Source organism: Tympanuchus pallidicinctus, unplaced genomic scaffold, assembly GCF_026119805.1.
Source record: "Tympanuchus pallidicinctus isolate F22 unplaced genomic scaffold, pur_lepc_1.0 scaffold4, whole genome shotgun sequence".
In the NCBI taxonomy this organism is placed as follows: Eukaryota; Metazoa; Chordata; class Aves; order Galliformes; family Phasianidae; genus Tympanuchus; species Tympanuchus pallidicinctus.
In genome coordinates, this window is record NW_026294758.1 from 18,945,367 (window position 1) to 18,968,911 (window position 23,545).

At 38.3% G+C, this 23,545-nt stretch overlaps 1 protein-coding gene across 5 annotated transcripts in view; it reads right to left on the reverse strand.

The window, feature by feature from the left end:
• The window catches only part of KCMF1 (potassium channel modulatory factor 1), a 52,546-nt gene that overhangs the window by 8,649 nt on the left and 20,352 nt on the right, over positions 1-23,545 (reverse strand). For 3 of the 5 annotated variants that reach the window (XM_052700406.1, XM_052700405.1, XM_052700408.1), the window contains exons 2-3: positions 15,902-16,069; positions 5,088-5,227 (exon numbers count right to left, since the gene is read on the reverse strand). In XM_052700406.1, coding sequence (XP_052556366.1) covers positions 5,088-5,227; positions 15,902-16,069 — 308 coding nt within the window. Of the gene's footprint in view, positions 1-5,087; positions 5,228-15,259; positions 15,365-15,447; positions 15,582-15,901; positions 16,070-23,545 lie in introns of those variants that run through there. The other 2 variants (XM_052700409.1, XM_052700407.1) reach the window with 2 other exon arrangements.

Genomic DNA, 23,545 nt, shown 5'->3' on the forward strand with positions numbered 1-23,545 from the left:
GTTCCAGCAGTTTTGAAGCTTGATCTTAAAGTTTTACAGATTTTAGATTAAAAATATCTCCAGCCCAGAAAACCCTCCCAAAGCACTAAATGCTTATATTAACAGCTCCTGGATGGCTAAATACAGCTACTATCCACAGATTTATCTCTGTACTCCTCCTACTTCCAATAGCCCCCCTGCATTCATGGAACAATACTGGTTGCAATAAAGCCCAGGTTTCTGGTGGTCCTCATGTTTATATACAAGTTATTGACTGTGGAGCTCAAAAGACTGCACACAATATGGATACTAATATTCAGGTTGCTCCAAAAAGTAATGCACATTAACACTGCGTGACAGAGCAAATCTCAGCTATAAAACAGTATTTTCAACAGCCACCAACATTAGCCATGCATTTCTTCCAGCAATGAACAAGAGCCTGCATGCTGTGCTCATTCAAATCTACACCAGTGGACATGATTCACTGTGTCACAGTGCTGTTGCTAAGAGAACGTTGCCTATGCAGTCAGTCCTTCGTTGGCCTTAACAGACAGAAGTGAAAAGGGGCCAAATTTGGGCTATATGGAGGGCGTTGTTAGGGCAGCCCAGCCAGGATGGGCAACGTGCTCTGCGGTCTTCAGACTGCTTTAGGGCCTGGCATTACTGTGTTGCAAAACAAAGATCGCCTGTTCTCTGACCTGACTCTGGATGTTCCCGCCTTCAGCTCAGTCAGCGTTGCGATTTAGTGGTCAAAGCTGATGGTTTGTTGCAGTTCCAGGAGCCCTTTGTTATCCCAACGTCTGTGCGCGTTACTTTACCCTCTGAGAGCTTCACCTTGAATGTTTTCTTTGGTGAGGAACTCACATCACCACTCCATGGACTGCCATTTTGACTCAGGCCCGCAGTGGTGACACCACATCTCATCACCAGCAATGATGTGATCCAAGAAACCTCCGCCTTCAGCCTCATATTGCTTTGGTAGGCCCTGACTTGTTCCTTCTGCTCCTGTACGAGCAGCCTGTTCCCTTGTTGTAACCTGCTGATTCATGGAGATGAGCTGCTTGAGACTGACCTCATGTTGTGCTGTGATGGCTGTGCAAAGCCACCGCTGAAACACACCACCGTGCCTCACTGTCTGCACACCACCAGTTGGCATCCATAAATGTTCATCAAGCATGGACGGATGTCAGCAGGTGCTGTTTTTTCCCACATGGAGTAACTCAGCGATACCCCTTTTGCTTCATCAACACTTCCATGTCAGACACCATTCTGTCAGACTGCCCCTCTGCTGCCAACTCTCACACGGCAGCATCATGCAGTGGAATATAGTTGAGAAGGTTCAACCTCTACTGCTGTACCAGCATCTGGCCCCCCGACACCGTAGGTCAACATAATAAAATGGGAGGCATTACTTTTGGAGCAGCCCTCGTCTAATACTACACCCATCTGGCTTACTTATATTGAGGTGAGGGTGATGTCTTAAATACATTCACTGCAAATTCTCCGCTGCTTTTGACAGCAGCTTACATCTTCAATGATATTTTAATTAAGCAGCCTCATGCAGAAGCTTAGGCTTTTTGAATGGTTCTTGCCACTACATCTTTCCCCCTTTATTTTCCACATGATGTACTTTTCTTCAGAGAACCACTTCTCAGGTTTTCCATCACTACAGATGCAATACAAGCAGACACACTGCAGAGCAATGACATTACAGAATATGAGGGAGGACACAACTACTGGTACCGCAGTGGGTCTGCTTAAAAAAGTTACTCATTTCAGGTGTCAGATAATAGCTTAACAGAAGCAGAATGAAGTGTTCCAAAATGGTCTACAATTTCAAGATGAAAAAAAGAGAAGAAACAAAAAGTACCTCTCTACTCGATTTTAACTTCTAAAAGCCCTTTAAGGACTAACAATTTAGACTAACAATTTTGCTTCTATCTATTAAATTTGATGCTAGCCATTGCACTTTTACCTGCCATAAACACACAATTTTAGAAGAAATTCACCGTAACATATACACCTCTAAAGTTACAAATAAATTGCTTAATCTTCAAACAAGAACACAGTTCAAATCAAATGAACATAATCTTCAAGGTACTCATTTTTCCAGCTACCTATGAAAATGGAAAAAGGGAATAATTATGAAAATAGAATTTAAAAAGCTATTCAAAGTTCCTCACATGTAATATGATGAAGTCTTCATGAACAACAGATATTTCCTTGAAAAAAGGGACTCCTCAGAAAAACATGAGATAACAAAAAGTTCTGCAGAACAACAAAATATTCAAGGGAACTTAGTAACTTAAACCTAATTCCAAACATGAAATTTCCTACAAGAACTCTCTCACCAATAAAACATTCTAAAGCATTGTTAGACACAAACAGAAATTTAGTTAGGCATTAGCTTTGGCAAAACACCCTGTGTTATGATGACGTCAGAAGCATCACTGATTAAGTGTGACAAAGCTGAAAATTGTTGCTAATAGAACTTGTTTAGTTTTCATAGCAAAAAAATACAACTTAGGATAATGGGTTTAAAATCGAATTCCTGATGTATCTGGCTTTTTTTTTTTTTTTTTTATGATATTTTAAAAAATAATGATGTTGCTCTGAATGACGTCCAAAAGATGACTTTCAAGTTCTATAACAGTTAGGAATTAATCCTAATATCTGCTAGCTTCTAGAAATGTTGTTCTACTCCTTACTTTCCTTATTACTGCCTCCTTATTAACATGTAAGGCATAAAACGACACTGATCTTACAGAAGTCCTGTCACTAAATGGAAGACACTGAAATCTTCAAGAATGAAGCAGAAGATAATCTGAAAGGTTTCACTACTGCAATAAAAGTTCTAATCAGCTTAATCAGCAATATATTTACAACTCAGACCTTACAGCTCCAAAGCTCATGGTATGAGCGTAGTTACTGTCTTGCTAAATGTGACAAATCTGATGAAAAGTGACAAAGTAGAAAATCTATTTTTATTCTGAAAAGAGATTCAAGTATGACATTCAATAGTTTCCAAAATCTTGAGCTTGTTTACAACACTGACTTCTAGCTGAATCATACTCAGTATGTTAGGCTGAACTGAAACCCAGCACCAACAGTGTAATTCCTCTGATACTCATATTCCTTGGCACTTATTTGCCCTATAAAACTTATCCTTACTCTTGGACTGGTAAAGAAATACTGATAATTACTGAGACTTTACATCACTTTTTCACCAATACTGCCAATTTTTTAATTTTTTTTTTTAGCATGCAACCTTAGGGACCTTAGTCAATCTGAACCTTTCAACTTCTCCCACAGACACCAGTACAATTTTTGATTCAGGTATCCATCATTAAACTACCCTTCAATATAATACTGTCAGACTCATCCTGTTCACAAGTACCTAATATTGCTATATTTACTGCTGCCAAATACTGAGCAAAATCACCCTCTTATCTTCAACAGTCCAAATACAAAAATGTTAAAATTCAACTTGTCAGAAATATTAATGGTGCTTTTTCCTCCCCCTCCAGTGGATCAGAACTCTTTGACTCATTCTTTTAGAAAGATAGGTAAGGAGTAAAGAGTGATCACCAGCAAAATAAAAAACAGTCTATCCCTGGAGACTTGAAGATCTCAGATACGGTCCACCTGTCAACAGCAAGATCTACTGCAAGTACTGAAAGGTCAAGACATGAGCAAAAACAGTTGTCTGAATGCCTGGAATAACACAATTGATTATCTTAAGATTTTCTTCATTAGTCATGTTGTCACCTTTCGCTATCAAGCAGCCTTACATTTTCTGCACACTGAACTTTGCAACTTGGCACAAACATACGCAACCATATTAAAGGACTGCCTTCTATTATTACTTGAATCAGGATAAAAATTTTGTTTTTGCAGGCTGACTCACAAAAATCAAAGGCTCCTTTTAACACACAAAACTTCTTCAGAAACCAGCAGGGTAGCAGGCTCACAAATTTAGGCTTTACATACTGAACTCTAGAAGCTGCAGCTGCAAAGGAAATGCCAGATTAAAAAACCTAGAATATGAATACGGTGTTATGAAAATACCACTGACATCAAGTGGTGCAAATCAGAACTGCAACACTAAACCATGAAAGAAGTCACCCTGATGTGAATCTCCAGTTGATGGTATGTTTGAAAGGTGAAGCATTTAAGAAAAAAATCTATATTATTAAAATTCCAAGTGTATCAGTAAGGCAACTTATAATCCTGCAGTACCACAGACAGAAGTAAACTGCTTCACTTATCTTTTCAACAAAGATTAGAGCTTCAAAACTATCAAGTTACCTCCCCTAGCACTCCTTCATTCAAGATCTTTAACAGGCTTGAAAGAAGGGTTCATCACCTTCAAAAGAATTCCATGGAAAGTAAACAAATAACCCGAAGATCAGAACAGAGAACCCTATGAGTAATTCACAATGTTTTACTAATGAGTAATCCATTTCAAGCAAACAAGTATTTTTGGGAATCCGTGAAAAAAGTCAACTGGACAAGAGGATTTTGGAAGTCATTCTGTTAGCCTTGCTTCACCTACTCTGAAAGGCAGTCGGGAAAGTAGGAACTAACACAACTAAACAGCCAAAAAGGTACTTTAAGGAAGTGTGTTTTCAGTGGTGTCAACTGTTCTATCAGTTAAGAGATGGAGAACACTTCCCTTCTCCTCCTGCTGCCTCGAGAACAAGTCACAGCAGAATTACAGCTTCTGCTGCTTGCAGAATGTAATTACAGCAACAAAAGACTGCCATAGCTATGGAGCTATGGTCTTACCCAACTGTAAACTCATTTGGCAATTGCACGCTGGTTGTAAAAAGGAAGAACAGCCACAAGAATGCTTTAAATGTTGTTTTACAGCACAAGCTCCCAAACATAGCAACCTTTACATCAGACTAACAAAGCAGCAACCATAAAAGCAAAAAGGAAGCTCATTATCTGAGCATAACCTCCCCCCAGAAAATCTGATATCATGAAGTGTGATTTCTTCGAAAGTGTTTAAAAGAACTCATGCTTCAAGAATGACTTTTTACGCATTTTCCTGAATATTCTTTTTAATGAATTTTCACGATTAAAAGAGTTCTAATGTTTCTTACCACTTCTGTTGATGTTTCCGCATGCTCAGAAGTAACATGTTCTTGAAGAGTTGTTTCTGTATGACCCATTTTTCCACAATAAGGACAAGTAAAAGACTGTGGCTGCTCTACAGAGAAAGCTTCTCCACCATAGTACAAATCTGGAACACAAAGTGTTTAAACAGAAGTTACTTCAAAGCATTATAGTAAATTACTTTGTTCATGTAACATTTCTTTATGTACTTGAGTGCAGTACCACTGACAAACTAAAATTTAACTGAAATTCCTATTTTTATCCTCCACAAAGGCCATATGCTGACATTCACAATGCTTTCAATTACTGATGACAGAACAGCCAGAATACAGTGCATTAGTTCATTTTCATTAGTAAACATATTATAATTTCCTAATAGTCAGTAGAAGCAAAGAGTCCTGGCTGCTGCTGTTGCCAAATCTTCACTTTTCTATCACCCTTGCTGTCCTCAGTACAACATCACTACAGCATTCTTAAATCACAAGTTTTAGATTTAAATTCAGAAGTCTCTGTGACTCCATAATCAATATTTGTGCCATAACTAAGCAACTGTTTATCATACAAGAAAGAAATCTAACTGCTACATGCTGGTTTTAGTAGTATGGGTTGAAGTGAAGCACTGACAAAACACATACTTTGAATGGCTAACTTAACTTAACTCCATGCCTAGCAGGACAACGTAACAAATTATGCAGTAAATAACACTTTTCCTCTCTCTTTCTCTGCAGAAGTTACATGTTTTACAGGAAACATGAACAAACTTCACATCCACATCAAGATTAAAAAACACATCTTTCTTGAGCAATTTGTTTAAGATTCATTTACTAATATTTTTCTAGGACTCAATCATAAATAAGTGGAAGATATTTTCAGTGAATTATAAATATTGTTCTATAAATTTAAAAAAGGCTAAATCTGTAGAGCTAAAAGAACATGTCCTGCATCCCAAGATAATATCAATCTAATGTATTAGGGATATTTCCTTCTGGGGACATAAGTCACAGCTTCCCAAGGTTTATTTCATCTTCTGCTGGTGGCCTGTTTTTAAGAAATGATGAGGAAGAGAAGCATTTTTGTTTTTGTAGCCATACAGATATTACATAAATTATGAGGGCTAACACTCCAAAACCAACACAGGGAAACACGTATTAATAACATGCTAGCATAGAGTTAAAGATACCAGATGAACAAAGCTCTGCAGATAGAACACATCACAAAACAGAGTTCATGTTCAGTAAGTCTCTCTCTCCTTTGCTCTGACAAAGGCTTCCAGAGACTTCGAGTGCTGGAGAGCAAGAAATTAAAGATGCCTTTTCAACAGGTATGTTAAAGCAGACAGGCAGCTATACCAAAAAGGAAACACTTCCTAACAAATCCAGATGTTTTTAAAGTGGTCCAACAAATTAAGCATCACAGTTTGATACCGTGCTAGACCTAGGTTAATTTATTCTCAAGTGCAAATGGCAGAAATTTACGTCCAGCTATCCAAAGCACAAAGTTCCCTTCCTAAGTGATGAATCAACCATGTTTACAGAACACGCAATAAAAAGTCAAAATAAAAATCAAACGGTCTCAAGGCTGAGGCGCTGTAGAGAATGTTCTCTGAAATAATTCAGAGAACGAGGGGTGGAGTCCCCACTGCCACTCCAGTAAATACATTTAATTGAGAACTCCTAAAGTTTCTCCAAGAGTCACATTCAGGCTTCTGTTCTGATGTTGCTAAAAACAAGAGTGGAGGTATAAAAAAAAAAAAAATGCCACTATACTACAGCATAATCAAATAGAAAGGATTTCAATATACCATTATTTCAAACAAAGAAAGAACAAGGTTTTTATAGAAAGTTCTGAAAAGTTGCTAGATTGCCTGTGACTGCATCAACTGTATGCAAAGGAGAACAGATACACTTACAGAAGAATATATTCAAAAGGAAAAAATTCAAAGATGATTGTTGACTAAGATAAATACAAAAAGCTTCAGTGACAACTGAGGAAAGAATCCTCCATAATACTTTATTTGGACAAATTCTAAGTAAAGAGGCTGATCACACAAGTTGTTACTGTGTGTACTGATCTTAACATAGTTATGAAGAATTCCAAATTTAACTCTATTAATCTCTTCACATGAAAACACTATGCTCTTCTCTTAAAAGTAATTCAGCAATGACTTCTGCAAAGAAATCTGTATACCTGTGTGAATAGCAAAAATGCCAAACACACACACTAGAAACTAATGACTGCTCATTCAGTTGATTTTTTGATTTCCCTAAAGTATTAGTAGGACCCTCATCATGATGATTAAATATTAACATGATTGTAATACAGATTTTTTTCTGCATACACGCATCACAGGAGCACCAAAGCTCTCTTCCTTTGAGGACCCTTCTTGGCCAGGGAGTCTTATTCCTGTAAATTTTCAAGTAATGGCATCTTTTTGTCAGTTTGAATGTAGGAAGACAACAACTAAAAATGGCAGGCAAACAAAAAGGAGCAAATATTACTGCTTAGAAGACTTGTGTATCAAAGTAGCTTCTGTATCTACAAAAAATTCCTTGAAATTATTAGGTGGTCTGAAAGCCTCTATGTATTTTCAAGTAATGGACTAAATAACATGGCGCCATTATGAATCTAAAGACAGTGGTAAATAGACTAACACGCAGGTAAATACCTCTTTCTTACATAAGCTGTTAGCTCAGTACAGATGTCAAGACTCCCAGCATTATACACTCCCAGCATTCTACACTGTCACAGAGAAGAGAGGTTTCACAAGTGCTGCCAAACTCTTTCTGACCTTTAGAGAATCTCAAGTGAGCCATTTATTAATTAAAAAAAAAAAAACAAAAAAATTAAAAGTTTGAGTTCCTTCCAGCCTCCTGATTACACTATGGTCTCCCACGTTTTTCCACATCCTTTTTATAAATCACATATAACATACATGCCAAACAAGCATGGCTTTCATCTGCAAGAACATATTTCAGAAAGTACTTATAAGAAACACAGTAATTGATAAATGTAACTTTTTTTCCCCTTCAGAAGTTCTTATCTGCATTTTTTCCTCCTTAACTTTAATCTCCTTCCACTGCTTACCATCAAGCTTCTGCCTTTTTTAACCTAAAATATAGATTGTTTTATTTTAAACTATAGCTAAAATTTACAAGAAAACAGGATGATTAAGTGGTATTATGCATCTTTTTTACTTAGAGTTAATTACTGAATGGATATTTCTCTACTGTATTTTAACAAGTACATGAGGAGTCCTAAAAATAATTACTATAGTCAGGTTACTTAGGCTCATATACTAAGAAAAGCCCTTATGATTAGAAGCAGTTCGGGGATAAATGAGGAGGCTCCACAAATTACTGTTCTGATGCAATAGGCCCATTACCAATTATCATCCCTTGTGGCCACAAAGAAATCTTTCAGATAATGCATTTTGACGGTTTCCATATGCCTTCCTACAAAAAAGTCTGAGGACAAAGCTCTTTGAACTCCCCTGGACCTCTTCTCAGGGGAGCTAAAAGGCAGGTAAGGCTGCTCAGTAAAAAAAAACAAAACAAACCAACAAAACCAACAGGTGAAATCACATTCCTAGAGGAGAAGATTCATAACCCCACCGCTGAGCAGTTAGAGGAAGAACATGAAGAGAGGAAGAGGACTGAAATATTATTTAAAAAGACGACAACCACAGTTCATGAAGTTAAGACTTCAAGCTCAACAATGTTTAAAAATTATAGCTGCTCTTGAAGAAAATTAATTTTATGTGAAAACTCAAGCAAAAATGAACAGCACTGTGTTATCGTTCATCTGTAGTCACAGGCTACTTGCATTAAGCACAAATCCTTAACTAGTACATTCAGAAACTTGGCAGGAGGCTAGTAATGAAACAGAACTACAATAGGGTCCTTCAGATAAAATCTGACTTTGATATAGATGATTCAAGACTATGTTTCACAACAGCTTGTACTTGCTTTCTGTTTAAATATATTCCTTTACAAGGACACATTTTAATTTTACTTTTTTTGTATGACCAACTTCATTTCAATTTGGTATATACATATAAGTAAAACTATTGGTCTTAAATTGCAGTGTGCTTATTTACTTGAAATATTTTTTGACAGTGCATCATGAAAATAAATGCTGTTAACAGAACCCATTAAAAATAATTAGCTGTTTCTGTGCCATTCATTAAGAAATCATATTATTCAAAATATTATTCTTAAAATTGCTGTTTGTTCTGTTTTGCCTCGTGTTTTCTGAACAAAACCATTCTAAAGTGTGTCTTCATGCCTGCTATAGACATGAAGAAAAATTTTTTATGAACGCTCTGTTTATAAATATTTACATCAAGGAAGGGACTGACGCTAATCTCAACAAACTGTGCTCAGCCTACTCTGAGCAGGCAGTGATTGACTGTTCTGGGAGCAGGCACTCCGCCTTGGCAGAGGAGAGCTGGGCAGGGCCAGCCAGGTACCGGGGAGCTGTGAGCAGGGCAGGGGCTCCTTTCTGCGCAGCTCCAGGCCCTGTGTCCTGTCTGAAAACACCACTGAAGGACAACAGGTTATCAGAAAAACGTTCCCCCATCACCCAGACAAGCGGTGAAACAAGTTATCAAAGAACAGAATCCATTAAATTGAGTTGTCAGGAAACTACAAAGGTCACTGAGTCCAAGTGCCAGACTACTCTGACACCGACACAGAGTCAAAAACATATCACTGAGAACATTCTCCAAATGACTTACACAGAGAGGAACAGAGCAACTGCCTCTCTAAGAAGCCTGTTCTAATGTCAAACTATCAACAGTATTTTCTTAATGTTTAATCTGAACCTTCTCTAACATAGCTTTGAACCATCTCCATCCTTGGAGGCAGAGGACTGGGCTAGGACCTGACTAAATTGGTCTGACCTCACAGTCAACCCTGCTAACAGAATCGTGGAATAATAAAGTGGTTTGAGTGGGAAGGGACCTTAAGCCCACCCAGTCCCAGACCCATACACGTGCAGGGCTGCTCCCCACCAGCTCAGGCCGCCCAGGGCCTCATCCAACCTGGCATTGAGCACCCCCAGGGATGGGGTACCCATAGCTTCTCTGGGCAGCCCATGCCACTGCCTCACCATCCTGAAAGATTTCCCCTTAACACCTGATCTAAATCTCTCCTCTTCTAGTACAGAACTGTTTTCCCTTGTCCTATCACTATCTACCCATGTAAAGAGTTGACATCCCACCTGCTTATAAGCTCCTTGTAAGTATGGGAAGGCTGCTATAAGGTCACTCCACAGCCTTCTATTCTCCAGACTGAACAAGCCAAGCTCCCACAGTCTGTTTTCATAGGAGACATGCTCCAGTCTTCTTATAATCTTTCTGGTATCTCATGGACCCACTCCAACAGTTCTACATCTTTTCTGAGCTGGGGACTCTGGGAATGCAGAACTCCAAATGGAGCCTCATAGAGGACAAACTGACACATGGACAATTCCCTTCCTCTTCCTGCTGCCGCCTCTCTTTTGATGCGCCCCAGGTACAGGTGGCCTTCCAAGCTGCAAGTGCACACCCTGGCTTATATCAAGTTTTTATCTACCAAGAAACCCAAATCCTTCTCAGCAGGGTGGCTTTCAATGAATTCTTCTCCCAGTCTGTAGTCCTATACCAGAAGGTTAGACCAGAGACCCACATTAGTTCTGTCCAACCAGAATTAGCTCTGGCTGATGCTATGACAAAATGACGCAGTCAAAGCTGCACTAGTCATCTAGATTCCAATATTCTGCAAATCACAGATGTTGTTCTTCTCTACAGGTTGGAAGGATCTACTTCCAACTGGTAAGATCTCCACTCAGCTTGTTAGAACTCTCCCATTTCAATACAAATGAATGCAGAGCAGTAAAAACATTTGCTAGAAGAAAATGCTAACAAGCAAAACCTAAAAACAACTGATAATTCTTTCTTCCATGACCTGGGCTGCATCACTAAGAATAACAATCAAATCAAGGGTTGTTGATTATCCTGCTTTACTAGGCACTTGTTAGGTCACAACAGATAAACAGAGGATCCAACTTCACAATCTCCAAATCAAGACAGACAACAAAAAATTTAAGAAGCTTTGGACAGGGCAGAGGGAATGCATGTTTGTATGTGCACGTGCTCAGCAAAATGGACAGAAGGCTGAAGAAACAGCAAAGGAATGGAGCTCATCAACCCCAGAGAAGGCTCAAAGGATATCTAATCTCAGCCCTCCTCAAAGGCTACACTGATAGAAACGCCTCTTATTTTATTATGCTGGGCCATGACATCAGAGGCAGAAGATGGTGGTACAGCAGTAGAGGTTGAACTTTACCACGTATCACCATTACATTTTGTAGCTGATGCAGATGGCAGCACAGGGGCAGTCTGACACAATGGCATCTGACATATAAGTGAATGTGAAGCAAAGTTACCTAACTGCATTTCCTCCATGTACCAAAAAAAGGCACCAGCTGACATTCATTCAGTTGACTTGATGAAAATATATGAAGACCAACAATGGACATAAGCACAGTGAGGTGGTGGGTGGTGCATTTCAGAAGTGATGACAGTAGGTTATCTCCACTGATGTGGATGTTACAAGTGTGGCATGCAGGCTCCTTTTCATTGCATAGATAACAGTGATGACTGTAATGAACGAGCACTTTGTAGTTGAGAATATGCTCGGAGAAGGGCAGTCTGACAGAATGGCATGTGACATGCAAATGCAGATGAAGGAAAGACACATCACTGAATTCTTTGAGGTGGAAAAAAGGCACTGACATTCATAGATGCCTGCTTAACATTTACAGAGACCAAACAATGGATATGAGCATAGTGAGGCAGTAGGTGGTATGTTTTAGCAGCAGTGACAGCAGGTCATCGCCACTGCTGCAAATTTTTATAAGTGTGGTATGCAGGCTCTTGTTCATCGCTAGTTTTCATAGCTAATAGTAGTGACCATATTGAAAAATAGAATTTTATAGCAGAGAATGTCCTCTATTAAACAGTGTTATTGTGCTCTTTGTATCTGTTGTGCTTTCCATGGAAATAAATAGGAGGCATTACTTTTGGAGTGACCAGAAGGTAGAAGATTGTCTGCAAGTGGTAAAAATTCATACAAGAAAAACATTCTAGGCTTGGTGGGACGGTGCATTTAAGACCCTGCTGCCAACAGAAGATTCAATCAGACGATATCTAGAGTCCCTTTCCAAGAAAAGAGTCAAGAAAACTTGACTCTTTCACAATTTCGTGACTTAGCAAAACATGTGTTTACTAGATAGATAGCAGCTGAAAACCACAGAAACCTCAGGACTAATTCCAGTTAATCCAGTCAGAACTCACACTGCATATTATTAAGGGTCTCCTTATTTAAAAAGCTCATTTTGCCCCAGATGCAGCCACAAAAGATGTCAAGGCCTTTGCCACATAAGCACCAGAGGTAGAAACTCAAGATATGTTTATAGAGTACTTTAATAAAAGTAATATAAAAGGATTCTGGTAGGGGTTTCTATTAACAATTTGTATTACCCCGCCTTTACAACAGTGTGGTTAACGTGGGAGGCACACACATAAACCATAAAGCATTCTAGCAGATTAAAATTCTTTTTCAGGAAAAAACCCCCATGACATTTGCTCTGAACTTCTACATTGTCCTAATCAGTACCAGCAGTACAACAACCAACAGCACCTGGCAAACCTATTGCAAGTTCTACTCTTTGACCTCTCACAAATACCTGAATTTATTTTATGCTTTAGAAGTGAAGCTTCATATCGTATGTATTTTAAACTCTATCCACGTTAAGAGATCATTTTAACTTCTGTGTCTCTGTAAAGACTGAAAAACCTCACCTATCTTCCAAATTAATACTATCCCACATTCCCAACTTCTGAAAGACAGATATGCCAATAGGATGGTTCAAGACAGGTTGCCAGAAATCAACAGGCCTTCTTACTCACTTTCAGTGATCTACATGGCCTCCTATACCAGTTTTAAGTCACCAGGGAAGTAAAACAAAAAAAAACACAATGACAAGTGAAGCTCACTGAGAACACCTGAAGAAGTCCATCTTCTGCAATACACTTTGCAACTTTATTACTGTGCCTACAAAGCCTCAAAATTCACCAGAGGGTAAACAATGTCATTTTCCTCTATGGTGAAGCAATCCCAGATATTTAGAATTGGTCTACGTGATTAACCATCCACTAGAAGCCTGAACTTGTTCACAGCTTTAAAACAGTATGCATAAGTAAATTCTACAGTTGTCTGCATATAAACTGTGGGAGTCCAACTTTCTGGCACCAAAAGTAATGCCTATCTATTTCCACGAAACTACAACAGATGCAAAGAGTACAGTAACACAGTTTGATGGAGCACATTCTCAGCTACAAAATACTATTTTAAACATAGTGACCACTATTAGCTATGAAAATGAGTGATGAACAAGAGCCTGTGTGCCACACTTGGAAAAATCTGCACCAGTGGAAGCAACCACTGCTGAAACATACCTCCCACTCCTCACTGTGCTCACATTCACTGCATGCCTCCACCAATGAATGTCAGTGAGTGCCACAGTTTCCACAAGGAATAATTAAGTGACACAGCTTTGCTTTGTTTGCACTTCCATGTCATCTGCCATTCTCTCAGACCGGCCCTCTGCTGCCATCTGTCACATGGCAACAACAAGTAATGGAACACTGGTGAGAAGGTCCAACCTCTACTGCCACGTTTCCTGTACTTCATACTTGTAAACAGTTTCTCAGACATATGTAGTATCAAAACACCATGACACAAATAAGGAGGGGCTGTGAAGTGAGGGATATTTCTTTCTGGTAAGAGAGTTTGTTTGTTTGTTTGTTCTTTTTTTAAACAGAAGTCTGGTGAAGAGGCATGATCAATTTTTGAGTTCAAAGTCTGATTACAACTCTAAATATTCAATTTCATAATCTGGTAATTCATGTCAGCTGAAAATAGAATTGTAAATATACCAAAAATTGATTTTTTCTAGCAATCCTGACACTTGTTCTCAAAGTCATTTATGAAAGCAGGTAACACAGCTCCACATTCTTCGCTGTTCATGGGACTGTGTTTTGGCAATGTATTAAAATGCACAAATTTATTTGCCATAACAATGCTCAGAGATCAAGCCATGTAAAATTTACAAAATTTATTTACTCCTCTTATTTCAAGAGGTCATAGCAGCACAAACACTAAATAAAGCAAGAGTAGCCCTGAGAATCCACTACATACCACTTCTCTGTAACCTTCTATTACTTCCCTGAATTCTTCACTTAAGACTTACACAAATGAAATACAGTAAGCCACAGGACACACTTGTTCATCAAGCACTCCTAAGACAGAACAACACAAGCTGCAAGAAACAAAATATATTTTCTAGACACTGTTACAATTTCATGACAGGCAATTTTTAATTTTTTTTTTTTTATTATTATTTTTTAAGCGGCAAGTGTTTAGAAGGTTTCTTCACTGCAGTTTTGGCATCTAACATTAATTTAAGGCTCTACAGCAAACAAGTTTCAGCCCCCTTTTCCCTGCGCATTACAAACATGCAGTGTTCACAGCAATGTGGAAATATTAGCCCATTTGTAAAACACAGCAACAGCAATCGCTGGAAGGCAAATCAGTCAGAACTGTTCTTCACCAATAGTGATCAGATCTCTAAATTAACACAGTCACACAGAGACTTTTAATTAATTAGTATTACCAAAAAAAGTCTGAGAAGACAAACAATCTCAGAAAAAGTCTGAGAAGCTAATATAATTGCATGCATTTCTGATTTCTGACAAATCTGATCTTGATTTCTAAACCCTGAAATCCCAAGGCCTGGATTTCTGAAGTCAAGACAAGGCAGTCTCAGGATAAGCAGAGACCTGAGAATTAGGAGGAAGTGAAAGACATCTAACAGCTGCTTTGAAAAAAGCAACTGTATATTCCCATATCCAGCTGTACTGTAATATCTGAATCAATGAAGAAATAGATTTTACTTCCATTATTATCAAGAGCGTAAAGAAACCTACAATTCATAAAGCCTTAGCTTTGAAGTGATCCTATTCAGCTTTTAGGAAATCATATTTGAAAAGCTTCACATGAAAAACAACACAGCTGGATTGCACTCTAGGATTAGAATAAATGTGTATCTCACATACCACATTTCCAACATCTGAGAGTAGAGGTCTCATTCAGAAGTACCTCCTGAGTTTCAGCCTTGCTGTCACACATTCTTCCACTTACTCTAGTTGTATGTGACAAATGTGTTTTTAAATACTGGTGTGGTTTTGCTATCAGAAATAATTTTGCAATTAGTGGAACTTAAAACAAATCCCAAAATAATTACACATTACTCCCCGTTCCTAGTCCTTTACACTCAGCACAGCCAGTTATTACTTTTCTGCACCAACAAACGCATATAAACCAGCAGAGAATAACGTGTCTCCAGAATCTTAACAGGATTTCTCAACTTCCACTCTGTGTTACTTGCAAGTAAAACATTAAGTTAGGAAGAATGCCCCATTTTTTGAATAGGAAGCCAGCAGTAGTCATTATTATCAAATATACTTTATAGTCTGAAAACCTGCTGGAGACTAAATTAAGAAGAAATATCTAAGATATATTATACTCAAGAATCAAAGAAAAATGCCTGTTTTTTTTAGAAGACAGGAAGGTGATCTTCTTTTAAGTGTGCTAATAGGAAAAAAGGCGTTTAAGTAAAGTAGAAACATGAAAAATCCACATTATGTTTACTAACACAATAGGGCAACACATGATTTGACTCTCAAGTTGCCACTTACCAAAATCTACTCTTGTTAGTATGCACTGCATGGGGTGGTCAGTTGTATGCCTCGTTGTTGTTGCACCACTTTCATAACAAGTTGCACACAGATCGTAATCGTAGCAAATTAAGCACTTGAATCGTCGACCTCGAAAATTTCCTTTTAAACATGCATCGCAGCTGACACCTGTAAACAAATAAAATTGCTTAAAAGAATAGCAAACATTTTTTCATGAAGCAGATGCGTTTCAATTCTCACTCAACAACAAAAATAAAGCATCTCTGAAAAATGTAGCTTACATCTACACAGGTCAGTTTTAAAATATATCTGCATCCTTAATTATTCACTGCTCTTGAAAACAAAGATCTGGAATTCCGGAAGTAAAGTAGGGACAAACGATAAGACACAGCTTAAGGCAGATTTATTTGATAGTAGGACTGGTATTTCGATCATTCACTTAGGAGTCTCACTGTTGAAGAACAGCACACAGGTTGACCAAGGGGGAAAAAAAACAAAACAAGACACCACTGACAAAAATCCACTAGCCCATCTGCCTTTACTTTCACATATCCTAATACTTTCCTTTTCAAAAGCACCATAATCATTCCCAACATTTTGTGTAGGTTGCAAAGTAAGGCCTTTTCCTACTTAAAGTAACAGAAAATATGAGTGGTTTTTTTTTTTTTTTTTTTTTTAAAGTTAAGCTACACCTCATGCCTACATCATACTTCCCTCTACAGCTCACTCCTTGCAGTCTGAGGCAGTCATACTATCAGTGTCAGTGTAAGACTTATGGCTTCCAAGGTTTTTTTTCTTTTTTTCCTGTGGTTTTCAATCTGTTCAATCTGTAAATTAAAGTCCTCCACAAAAGAAAACAAACCAAAACAATGCATACACTACAGGCAAAGTTTTCAGGCACATCTTTTCTACCATCAGCTAAGATCTGCTACTTGCAGCTCTGAAGAAGAGACCACAGTGATGTTGTTTCTCTAATCTCCCACTTTTTTTTAACCTAGTTGATAGATGACAAGTGTTAATTACAAAACCAGCCTGCATCAGCTCGTTAACTGTTCTTTTTTTGTTGTGTTACTCCGTAGCATGTGAACAAAAGCTTTAACACATTCAGTAAGTGAATGCAACAATCATGCTTTTTTTTTAATCTATCTGATCAAAACAATTTCAATTGCATTTTTTGATGAATAATAGACAACATTATTTTATTCTTTTTTCCTTCAGTTTCTCCACTTACAGTACTACCTTAAGGGACTACCTCATTTCCAGCACCCAAGCACTGTGCATCGCTACGAATACTTGAAGCTATGTCTTCAGTTGCCTTACTGAATATCCAGCCTGAGTGTAACTCAACACGGAACAGTTTTTTTCAGAAGGTGCTGCTTCAACAATCTCTTTGTTAACAGCCAGAAACTATACTTTCAGAATGCCGTTTTAACACCTTCAAGCTTTATAATCTCTCCCCTTCACCCCCTTTTCTCCAGATTTCCTTCCATTAACTGTAAAGAATGCAATCTATTATTTGCACTCTGAGAGCAACCTAATTTCTGAGGGCATCTCCACATTAACTGTAAAATTTCTACTATTCTCATGTTGAGATCTACAAAATTTTACATACGCAGCATTCAAATTGTACCAATACACAAAACACTTAGCAGCTATTGGCAAGCTCTGGGTGTCTCTGTTGCCTACTAGCTACTAAGTATCTACAGTACTCCATCAGCAAGTTAGCACCATACAGAAATAAGCAGGTTAATTTAACACAGTCTGTGTCAAAGGCTAACAACTTTCCAAACGAGGTATTAAGCCATGATTTTCCAGTAAGTCATTTTTTGCCTCAAACTCAAAATAACTGATTTATTGCAGATGTCAGCTTCTTTCCAACTGCCAAACTCCTCCTGTCACGTGTTCTCTCAAACATCCAGATAGTTCCTATTTTAGGAAAAATGTGATTTTCAGGTTTTGTTTTGTTTTTAATTTTTCCTTTACACTTCTTCTTCATAACAATACTTCATGTCATTCTGAAGTACAAGTCTCCCCTTTCCCTCCCCAAAATACTCTGTAATCATTAATTTTTCTATAGAAGAGTTCTACCGTAAATGCGAATCACAATATACTGTTTGTACTTAAAACAAGTACAACAAGGTTTTCAAACAACGGACTCAATTTTGCCTCCTACTATCAATATTGTATTGAAAAGTGCAGGACCTCAGCTGAACAGAAAAAAAAAACAACACACTAGTGTAAATGTAGGCATTGCTGATGAAGTTAGATTGAAAGAACAATAAAGGTAAACAAAAAGCAGCATTCGAGGTCTCTCATAGCTAGCAGTTTGACACCCAACTCTAATCTACCACATTCTCTCCTTCCAAAAGAGGAAGGTCTGACAGCACTGGATGTACCATGTACACCTTTTTGTGAATCAAAGAAAAACATTCCTAAAGGAAATAAGTGAAAAAAAAAAAAAAAAAAATCCCACAATTAAATTAAAGGCCTTAGACCGGGAACAAAACCTGTGTTTAAATTCCTAGATCTCTCACTAGATATATACTTTTTTTTTAAAAAAAAAAAAAAAAAAAGATATTTCATCAGTTACTCTTTTTCTCCACTTTCCAAAACAATTCCACCAAAACTCAAGTCTCTTGCAGTTTTTCCTGTTCTTCTTTGTAAGCTTCGACTGCCAAAAACTCACCCATCCATCTCAATTGCAATCCTGAAACTGAAATACTCAGCCCAATAATCTCCTCTGACCCTATTCTTTCTTCTGTCGTAAACACTTTCATTTCCTTATGAAAGCTTTGATTGTTTATCATTTTTCTTTAATCTTTACAATTGGAATTACCAAAGTTCCTTTCCTTTCTCTGTAAAACCCCTGAACACTCAAAAATACTCCCATTAACATATCATATAGTTCACCATATACCTATGATTCAGCATTTCCCTGAATTAATCTTACACTGCAAATTCAGCAGGCATATTACAGGCTCGAGACTGTCAGATTAGAATGGATGCACGCACATTAATCACAAGTTTAAAGAAAAAAATGCTACGGAAGGCTTCACTGTGTGTTTGCTTTTGTTTCTGACTTCATACTTAAAAGAAAAGTCAAAACATGTGAGAAAGGCTTAGACAGTCAGTATGCAATTCTGACCGATAAAGACTTAGAAAAATCCTTCAATGAAATCTTCTTAACCTGGATTGCTATTCAATGACAACTTTCGGTTCAGCTTTTCTAACACAACCATTGGGAATGATCACAGAGCAAGAAAGATTCCCTTTGAATTTTCAGTTAATTACCACAGATAATCATCTTGGCTTCCTCAAGTCTTCTGCATTGCTGCTGGAACACAAGTACACATACTCCATAACATGTATCACATACTATTAATGAAAAATTTCCTGCCCACTAATGAAGATTTGAAGGAAACCATGTTCCACAAGGGGGTAGCATTGCACTAAAACCTAATGATGCTTGCTTCATTTTGGCTTTAATTCTGATGGCTTCTTCAGCAGCACTCCATTGCAATGTCAACAGCTGCAACTACACATTTTGAGTGAAAAGAATCTGGAAATGTGTGAAAATTTCACTAATACTGTTTTTCTCCTTTAATACAAATTCTTAATTTTGTGCCGAATTGATTCACATCTTTACCTAATCAGAGCCAATTACCCCAGGGACAACACTGTCACAAAACCATTTTATCCATTACATGCTGAACAATAACACATCCTAAAACAAACACTGTTCCCACTTTCATCCTGATAGCCAAAAAATCATTTGCTCTTATGACAAAATAACAAATTAACAAAAACCAAAGCAACGCATCCCTACACTTAACAGGGTGTGTTATTCTGTTATTGTAACAGAATAATGCTGAAGGGATCTGGGGATGCCACACACGTTGTAAAACACAGCTTGTTTTACAATCACAAGCAAAGCTGAAGTGTAACATCAAATATGAATTCCTGAACACTGAAAACCAATGTTGCTTACTGCCTTGGACAGACACTCATTTGTTAACACAGCAAAGGGCTACACTTCCTCTCTTGTTTGGCCTCCCCAAATACTGTGGGCATTTAATATTATTCTGATTGCCCAATAAACTGTTCCAGATAAAAATAATCTGAGAAACTGCCTACACAGAACATGCAACACTGTTTAGACCTACCAAGAGACCCCAGAAATATCAATGACTTCCCAGACTCAATGTGACAATCTTAAAAACCTTTGTAATACTGCTAAGTGAAGCAATAGTGGCATTACCTGTTTCAGTACTTCACACAAAGCACAGAAGCTGAGCTCCACTCACCACCCAAAAGAGCACAAACAGAACTTTGAGATTTTCCTCAAAAAATGAAAAAAACTGCATTTGCCAAGAGCATTTAAAAGGTAGCTTCGCACACATTTAAAACCTAGATTAGATCCCAGAACCTTGAGACATCTCATTTGAAAGCAAATATGACAAAAAAACTCAGAAAACTGGTCTTCAGCATGCCTTCCTTTTGGAACACTAAACTTGCTCCCTGCTCAGGATGGATAAGATTTTAATGAGGACGAGATAATTGTTGCTTACTACACAGTATATAAATTATCCCTTCAAAGGGGAGCTAAAACGTGGTCTTATTTCAACAGACACTACTAACAAAGCAGCAGTACGAAGGGAATCCCCCCAGAATACAATAGATTGCATTTGAAATCTCTTCTAAGGTGGAAAAGTTCAGGAGTATGTTGGCAGATGCACCACTTCTGCATGTCACCAACAACCCGTCTTTGAGGATAAGAATGTGAGCTCATTACTAAGACTTCTCAACACCTCACGAAGGCAAAAGCTGTGCAACATTAAGTGAAGCCTGAAGGAGAACTTAGAAATGGTTTATTCATTAGGTTTGATTTGTTTTTATTTTTGCTTATGAAGAACATACAGCCAAAGGTTCCCCACACAGACATACTGGAACATGTTCCTGTCTCAAGCAACATAAGATAGCAGTACTTTGGATGAGTCATTTAATTTTCGGAAATCTCTGAAAATATCATCCACCAATCATTATGAAACATTCAAAAAAAGAAGATCTCCGAATTCTTTAAGCATCCAACATAAATAGTAAATTTGCCTGTCAGTGATTTCACCTCCAAAATGGAAATGCAGCTACATGAACACTACTTCTTACTTTACATGGAGCACTGAGGAGGTTCACCCTTCTTGAAGGCTGACACAACTATACTAGTACTCCAAAATTTCAAGGGCACCAGACAAAGCTCAAGGCCTCTTATTTTCACAACTACCTTTCAAAAATTCTAACTTCAGTACACAATTGAAAAAGAAAATACAGCAGTGCTGTCTTTATGGCTCCAATCTGTGCACTGCATTTCACTTTTATGTTCTGAAGATCGCAAGTAATACCTCTTTTAATATGCACCTGATGATTTTCAGTATAAGATGTTCTTTTAGTGGGCTTGTTTTTTAGTAAGTTTTCTTGATAGTAACCACCTCGTCTGTAGTCTATGTGCCACAAGTCATCCTCCGACCTTAACACAATAAGCTCAACCCAGTTTGTTTGGTTGCTTCCAGGACTAAAGATAGCAATATATATGCCATTTGATAGCATTGCAAATATTATGCCAAACATGTCTCATTTTAGTACCCCCATGTCCCAGTGCAGTCACTACTGATAAATTTGAGAGGATATTTTCTAGGAATATAAACTTTTGTTGTTTCTGTGAAAATCACACCAGAAGATTAGCAAAAAAGCCACAGAAGTCTGATTCTTACTTTATCTCACATGTTTACTAAATCAGACTGTAAAAGCAAACATTGAGGCCTACAATACTTAGCATTCTCCATCACTCCTGCAACTCCAAGTACTGTACAGAGAATTCACACACTATATTCCTCCTTGAAGTACGGAAAATGCTTCACCCCCTCATACAGCCTGTGAGTAACAGGATTCAATGCGCAGCATCTTCCTGTAGCGCTGTGGAAGAGAAGCAACCAGAGTAGAACATCTCCAAACAAATCTCGTAGCACTTTGCTAAGAGATTATGCAGATTTGCAGTTAGAAAGAAAGGAGAAGAAAGGAAGGAAATCGGGCCTATGTCAGACCAGAAGGTCAAGAAGGCTTTTGTTTTCTGAATAGCACTTCTCCTTCTTCTCTTTGGTCTAAAGTGGAAAGAAGAGTTCCCCACATCTTGTCATTTCCCCATCCTTGACAATTTTCATGAAGCTCACTTCAACTGTGTCTGGGAATTGCCTAGAGCTGGCCCAAAGGCAGTAGTGATGACCATGCAGCTTTCACCTTGATCCTAATGCATGTCAGAAAGCTGCCAAAGGCAGTTTTTCTGTTAAGGCTATCATACTCTGCGTTGTGGAACTTACACACAGAAAGATTTAAGTCATTTACTAATTGCTCCTTATTGATTCTCTAAGTACCCAACATTGTATAGGATTATATAGGTAGAAAATACACAAGTCCACTGCATCAGCTATCACCTATATGCATTTACCATGAAGCTGTCATTTTTTCCCTTGGAGCTAGCTTATTCTTTCATCATGCCTTTAACTTCTTACAAAAGAAGAGCCTTACCATAACTTCCTCCACATATAGCCCTACTTCCACTTCAGAAAAGCATCTCCCATGCAGTAAGGCAGTCAGGGAACAGTCACAGGCACAAACTAGTATTTGGTCAGGTAATTAAAACTAACTCTTGTGTGTAAGGGATGAGAAAGCTGTCCTACTGAGCTTCACAGTGCTCTGTCCTCATTTGAAATTTTCCAATTGTTCTAAGTCAGTCAACTTGTTTCTATCTCACAAGATGTTTCAATAATGCAGTATTAAAACCAGATGAAGAACAAAGTAATAATCACAATAATATGCGTTTCCTTAAAACATGATAAAAAACACCACTTTGAAAGGGAGACCACCATATCTAAATGCAACAGTGAAGGCTGTTTTTCATAGAATCACCAGGGTTGGGAAAGACCTCTAAGATCATCCAGTCCAACTGTCCACCTATCACCAGTATTTTCCACTAGACAAACCACGTTCCTCAGTGCAACACCTAAATATTTCTTGAACACTTCCAGGGACGGTGACTCCACCGCCTCCCATTCCAGCGCCTGACCATTCTTTCTGAGAAGTATTTCCTAACATGCAACCTGAATCTTCACTGGAAGAAGTTTAGGCCATTTCTTCTCGTCCTATTGCAAATTACACATGAGAAGATGCTGACTCCCACCTCACCCCAACCTCCCTTCAGACAGTTGCAGAGAGCCCCTGCAGGTCACCCCTGAGCCTACTCCTCTCCAGACTGAAAAAATCCCAGGTTCCTCAGCCGCTCTCCATAAGGCCCATGCTTCAGACCCCTCACAGCTTTGCTGCCCTTCTCTGGACATGTTCCATGGCCTCAATGTCTCTCTTGTAGTCAGGGGCCCAAAACAGAACACATCACTCAAGATGAGACCTCACCAGTGCTGAGCATGGAGAGACAATCACTTCCCCACTCCTGCTGGCCACACTGTTTCTGATACCAGCCAGAATGCCACCGGCCTTCTGAGCACACCACTGGCTCATGCTCAGACCAGCATCAGACAGTATCCCCCAAGTTTGTTTCCTCTGCACAGTCTTCCAGTCCCTCTGCCACAAGCCTGTAGC